This window comes from Eleginops maclovinus, chromosome 23 (genome assembly GCF_036324505.1).
Source record: "Eleginops maclovinus isolate JMC-PN-2008 ecotype Puerto Natales chromosome 23, JC_Emac_rtc_rv5, whole genome shotgun sequence".
Classification (NCBI taxonomy): domain Eukaryota; kingdom Metazoa; phylum Chordata; class Actinopteri; order Perciformes; family Eleginopidae; genus Eleginops; species Eleginops maclovinus.
Genome location: NC_086371.1, coordinates 14,362,848 through 14,369,601, shown reverse-complemented (window position 1 = coordinate 14,369,601; position 6,754 = coordinate 14,362,848). Strand labels below are relative to the sequence as shown.

Sequence of the window (6,754 nt, the reverse complement as noted above, 5' to 3'; positions counted from 1 at the left end):
TATATTTGAACTTACTACGCAGGCTGCCTGCACAGCCTCAGACACATTTCCTGCATTGGGGTCGCACCAGAAAGCATGGCACTGGAAATGCTGGTTCCCAGTGTCCATAACGAAGGCAAATGAGTGCACATCTCGTCCCACGCCCATGAAGGACAGGAAACGGACTCGACACTCAATCAACACCTCCTCTTCCTCTTCCTGCACACACAGACAAGAGGAGAGTTAGATCTGAAACACTGCTCTATTAGATCTTCTTCTTCAATCCACAAGTGCATCCACATATTTTATTCATCTGTCACTCCTCAGGGGAGCGACAAACAGTCCCTTGCCTTTTCTTTGATGACAGCCAGAGTCGTGTCAGCAATACTCAATATGACTGGAGTCCAGTCCTCTTTGCCTGTGGAGGACAGGAGGCTTTCTAAGGCTCCATTTATGACGTCCATCCCTGAGGAGCAAACACAGGAGAGCCTGGACAGTGAGAAAGTGCAGGGTGTGTTATTATGACGTGTGTGTTTTGAGTATGGGTGTTGGTTTACCTATGGGGCGAGACACAGTCGTCATTCCCATGTACAGCACATGAAACTTCTGCACCAACTCAGTCTTTGGCAAGGGAAACTCTGCAGAGAGAGAACACACACACACCCACATTACAACACACACACACACACACAAACCACCGCAGGGAATTTGATCACACGACAACATCTAACGCAAAGATCCAAAAGTGAAGTCCACACATGATAATTGGCTAAAACTAGGGAAATAAACAAACTCTGGTGAATATTTTAATATTTGAGTGTGCTGTTGACATGATTAGGGCATGAAAAAGATATTTGCACACGAGAACGTACATTTTTGTTTTCTGCATGAAACCCAGCTGTGCCTGTCTGATGCCTGAAGGCAGAACAAGGCATGATCAAAGATGTGTATCACCTGCATCCCAATCAGCGCAGACATTAACATCATGAACCCTCAGGAAGTCCCTATTTACACACCATGCAATTAACTCTGTAAGCGGGAGATAACCTTTGACAAGGTAAAATAGCAAACACTAAACATGGTTGATTGCTTAATTGCAGTTAATTGTGCTTAAACACACATTTTTTGAATGTGTCTACATTAAGAGCAAACCTGAAGAATCCCTCTCAAAAGGGTGTCGTAATTATTAACTATTAGCTCTATTGCTGGTAAACATGGTTTTAGAAAATGAGCAATTGTAATATGGAATTATTTATGAATGAGTCGAGTTGAGTGTGAAGCACTGTTTGAGTCCCTCCCTTGTTGAGAGTTTTTTAGGCCTTTTCCGCTCTGACCAGAACTCGCATGGTTCAAGTTGGTTTTGCTTTGTTGCATCTGTAATCACATCCAACAGTGATGTCAAGCCTACCTGCACAGGAGTGAAGCTGAAGAGTTAAACCACTGGAGGTTGGCTAAGTTTACTTTAGCTAAGACAAAAGGACATTTTTGTCATTATGAGTTTCAGTCCGTTTTGCACATCCTTATTACAGGATTTCAAAGAATATTAATTTACCGCAAACTCATCTCCATTGGGTCATTTGGACTGAAAATGGAAATCCAATCACCTCATCAGTGTAAGTGTCATCAGTGTATCTCACATGTTCAGCTCTAAAAAAAGACATTCATTTAAAATTTAAAGCAGAGCTCAGACAGTCTAGATCCAGTGAGGACAGCAGGGTCCTTTCCTGAGTTGGCCCTCAGCCCACATCATTCAGTGCTTATCTCTTAAAATGTGCCCCAACACAGGATTGTGCACAACACTGAAGAGGTCTAATACAAGTGAGAACAAAACAGTTTTTCTTCCACTGTCTTTGCAGTGAATCAACCCCTAGAGCCCAAGGACTATCCACTGTAGCACATTTTTCAGTTAAAAGGCTATGAAATCAAGATTAATAGTTATAAAACATGTGAGGAATGTTTTGCCAAAAAGTTCTTTGATCCTGGGGTTGGGTTGGGTGCCATGTAGCACCAGACCTTGCCTCAAAGAAACACTAATTGGGTTTTAATGAGGTCGACTGCCTCAGTAAGTGAAGAGCCGATATAGTTCTTTTATAATCTCATGCTCCTATCCCTCACACTCAGCAAATACACACACCAGCTGGGGTAACAGAGGAAGAATTGGTTTCTCGCTTTTTCTCTTCCTTCCTATAATTACTTGGGACTGAGAGGAACAAGCAGTGGGACTTAGCGGAATGGGAAATGGTGAATGGAATGAGCGCTGTGAGGATAACGCTCAGTGATTGTGAGGCGAGGAGTCAGCATTATCTGTGCTTAGTTGAACCAAACAATGCTATCTTTTCTATTAACAAATGTTCTCAGTCGCTTCAGAGGCGATAAGGTCATTTAAAAAAATATATTACACACACACACACACACACACACACACACACACACACACACACACACACACACACACACACACACACACACACACACACACACACACACACACACACACACACACACACATATATACAGTATATATATGGTTTGAAAAGTGTAATGATATGAGACAAGAAACCACAGCATGAAAGATACTGTAGCACATGTCTGACAAATTCAAGCCTCTCATGAGGGAACTACAAAAGAACAAGACTGTGTGTGTGTGTGTGTGTGTGTGTGTGTGTGTGTGTGTGTGTGTGTGTGTGTGTGTGTGTGTGTGTGTGTGTGTGTGTGTGTGTGTGTGTGTGTGTGTGTGTGCGTGTGTGTGTGTGTGTGCGGCGTGTGTGCGTGCGTGCATGCGTGTGCATACCTTGTAAGGGTACATCGGAGCCAGTCTGGGAGGAGCTGCCAGCTGCAGCCTTGGCACTTTTCCTTTCAGCCATAATCTAGGTATAAAAGAATGAGGGGGAAGAAAGAGAAGACAAAAAAGGGTGAGGAATAAAAAGACAGAAGAGGAAAGCTACCGACTGTGAATGTTGAAATGAGAAGCAGATATGGTTGACAGTGTACACAACAGCGGTTACATTGTCCCACAAAAAACAATTCTATGCAAAAAACTGTTTTGCACTGTAGTTCTAACTTAAACAGTGAAGTGAATTGTTTTCTCCATGATTTAAGTGTGCTCGTGTCAGTGAGTTATCGCAGGATAAAAATGCCTTGCTCAACCTTTGGCATTAAAGGAACATAAAACCCACGGCGTCGCTTGCTGATGTGTTTTTAGTAGTAGTTGGAACTTTATAGCACCAGTGAACACACTGTATCAAAGGTTACACTGGAAATATCTGTTCAATTCACTGTTGATGACAATAAGAAAAACAAGCCCTTCAACCCTCTTTTTCAAATGGTCATTTCGAAGTATTAAATAAACAAACGTCTTTCCTCCTCTCATTTTTTTTACTTCTGCTTTTCTGCTGCAGTGAACACACTCTTTAAAAAGTGTTGAATAGTCTGCATGGTCCCTGCACTGAGCTGCAGCACTCCTCCTGCTACAGACACTTGATTAATTGTAGGTGTCATTAATCAAAGTCTATGGTGAGTCTGCAACTCTGCTCACCAGGGAACATGCAAAACGACCCATGCACATACTCTCTTTTTTCACTCACTCACACGCACGCACGCAGGCGCGCGCACACACACACACACACACACACACACACACACACTACGGAAGCCCTGCTCTGCGAGCTGCGCAGCTGCAAGACTCAGGTCACCAAGTTCCTCCACTGCAGTAAAGCGAAAATTCGACTGTGTTTAAAATAGGTGGTGGGAAGAGTCATTGTCACACACACAGAAAATACAGACAAACGCATATAGACACTTTCTTTAATTCAGGTAAGGCGTAGGAAAGAAATTAACAGGAAACAATGTTTGTCTCTAAATGGGTCAACGTGCCACTAAGGGAAAAGATCTGTAGTTCCAGATTCATCCTTTACAATGCCACTGCTGGTCCGGGGAGAGACTGGTTTCTAGAAGGTTGTGTAACCAAATCCAGGTTATTCACTCTTTCTGATCACCAAATTATTTTATATGCAGACAACATACTACTACCCATAACTCAATCTCCTGACAAGTACCTATAACAGGAACGTTGCATGAATTTGTTTGTGAACGGGTGAAGTAAAATTGTAAAGTGCTTTTTCTGGTAAGGCAGAGAGTCACATCACACTATGCATATCTATTTTAGATTACGAGCTACTCATGTTTATATTATTTGAATAGATTGAAAATGTTGGAAGCGTATGGAATTGTTGGTATTTTGGTGGAAAATCGGGTATAATAAGATAACATAAGATAAACCCTTATTGATCCCTGTGGGGAAGTTCAGGTGTTTGAGCAGCAGTAAGAATAACAAAGAATAGCACAGCGCTCACACAAAGAATAATTACAATAGGACATTTAAAATTCTAATTCGAGTGACAGCATAGAATAGAAACTAGCACAACCTGTTGCTGGCTTTCTTTTTGTAGGACGCTGTACATGAACCTCCTGATACGTGGGTCAGGGTTAGTAAATCATCATCAATGTAAAATCTTTAAATATGAAGTGATCTGTTGAATTCAGAACCAAGTATTTGGTTTTAGATATAGATACATACAGATTTAAAACAGTTTTTTTGCTCGATAATGTGACCCTTATCTCCTTTCCTTGCAGTACAGGCTCTTACAACTTCCCTCTATCTCTCTCCTCATTGGTTATCTCTCCAGTAGAAGATAACATAAAAGTGTATTGGCTCTGCAAATTTGTGTTCTACTCCTGGTTATAAGGTTGACCTTCCCTGTAGGAGTAGTTAGAAACAACCTCAAAAAGTACCTCTGGGTAGCTGATTCATCAGAAAAAAAGGTATATGTTTTTTCTCTTCAATAGAAACCCTGATTAAAGCTTGATAAATTGCTTCAGAGCAGCAGATAAGCTCATTCATGCGAAGGCGGCGACGGTAATGACACCCACCTTGGAGCAGATTTCGTGGAGACTAGTGGCGATGGCTGCGGCAGGAGTATCACATCTGAACACGTGGCATTTCAGCACCCGCGTGTTTTTGTCTCTCGCCACATAGGCAAAGTCCCTGCGAAACACAGACAGAAGAAATGTAAAAAAAAAGAAAAGAATTTGTAGTGCGGTTAAGAAACAAACTCAATGGACCTTTATAGCAGATACACCACACAGTTGGTTTTGTAAAAGACGCAGTAATCAGGATCTCTGTTGTCCAATAAGAAAGGTGATTCAGTATACTAAACCAGACTGTACAGTATGCTTGTTTTAAATCTGAATGACTTATGCTTGTTTCTTTACACATTTTCTGTCTGCCTTCTAACTGTTGGCCATGCATCTCAAAGGAAGCAAAGAACAAACTACGATAGGTATGTAATTTAACAAAGAGAGAAACGTTTTTTTGAAGAAATGGGGAATACCAACTATGAAGGAAAATGCAGGCACCTCCCTTCCTCCCTAACAAGGGAATTATACCATGAGGTAAGTGTGTGCATATGCGTGTCTGAAAATGGAGACTTGATGGACAAATTGTGAATTGAATTAGGTTTAAGACATGACAAAGGCCCATCACAGAATTCACTTTCTTCATAAATTTGCATTAATGACATTTGTTCCAACTCATAACACTTCTTCATTCCATATAATGAATGTGGGAGAGTCAGGTTTTATCCCTTTAATATGAATGCACTGAATATCTGCTACTTGCTGGTTCTGCAGCAGATAAGAGTACAGTTTTCCTCTTAAAGCCTCCCAGCATCACCCCTTGGAGAGCTACCTTGGGAAATTGTTGCATATTAAGATTAAACACCTCTTCCCAGAGGGCACCTATCATAGGGCCAGTATGTGGATATGATTGCCAATTTGTATTTTACATTCCCTTAGGCAAGATTGTTGGGTTCAATATATTAACACATTACTGTCCATTTGAAATCTCTCCAAGGTTTTGAGTCCACATTTTATTCTCATTCCCATTATCATTTACTGTTCCATTAAAGTGGGTTTCTCATCTTTATCTCACATTTTTTTCTGTGTTTGAAAGATCTGTCCTTGGTCCTGGAAACTCAAACTTTTTGTACCCCCCCTACCCTATGCACCTGTTAGCGTTGTCAGCTATTCTTCAATGGAATAAAGATACATTAAAATGGATTGCAAGTAACAATTACCCCATTTTGCATCATGATGTATTTACGCATTCCTTGTTTGAGCTCTGCTCTCATTAGCGTTCTCAATTATTGTGAAAATGTTGCTTCATTATTTGTGTCACTTACAGGCTGCCATAAGCTTAGCTGGTGTTGCTGTGATAACTGAACTGATTTCTTTGGGCTACAAATGAATAACACTCACACACACAGGCAGATGTGTGTCCCAGTGCCCTAGGAAACAATGTGCCAAGCGCTTCACAGTGGTGCCGCACGGAAGATAAATGAGCAGTGTGAGCGTGAGACTGACTGAAAGAAGATGCTTTCTGCAGGAAGTGGGTGGTAGATGAAACAAAGCTACACGTGGAAGAGACAACACACATGCACACACAGAAGATGAAAGATAGACACATTTCTTCCTCATTATCAGGTTCGTCAAGCCGCACAACACTAAGGTAAGAGGATACGTTTCCTGAAGTGTTTTAGTAAACATGAACAAGGGGCGCATGCAGAGAAGCCAACTCCATGTCAGTGTTGCCAGATGCAGCCAAGTCGACACACAGACACACACAGTCCCTCTCGCTCTCTCTCTCACTCTGTGACTCTCGAATAACCATGGACACAAACAGAAATATGGCAAACACAGAAAACATTTATCACGGCAG

General features: G+C 41.5%; 1 protein-coding gene across 3 annotated transcripts in view; it reads right to left on the bottom strand.

Annotated features, from left to right (window-relative positions):
- Window positions 1–6,754, bottom strand: part of LOC134859845 (amyloid beta precursor protein binding family B member 2) — a 31,789-nt gene that overhangs the window by 2,271 nt on the left and 22,764 nt on the right. For all 3 annotated transcript variants that reach the window (XM_063876577.1, XM_063876579.1, XM_063876578.1), the window contains 5 exons: window positions 4,909–5,023; window positions 2,771–2,846; window positions 537–617; window positions 330–445; window positions 16–198 (listed from right to left, as the gene is read on the bottom strand). In XM_063876577.1, coding sequence (XP_063732647.1) covers window positions 16–198; window positions 330–445; window positions 537–617; window positions 2,771–2,846; window positions 4,909–5,023 — 571 coding nt within the window. The remainder of the gene's footprint in view (window positions 1–15; window positions 199–329; window positions 446–536; window positions 618–2,770; window positions 2,847–4,908; window positions 5,024–6,754) is intronic.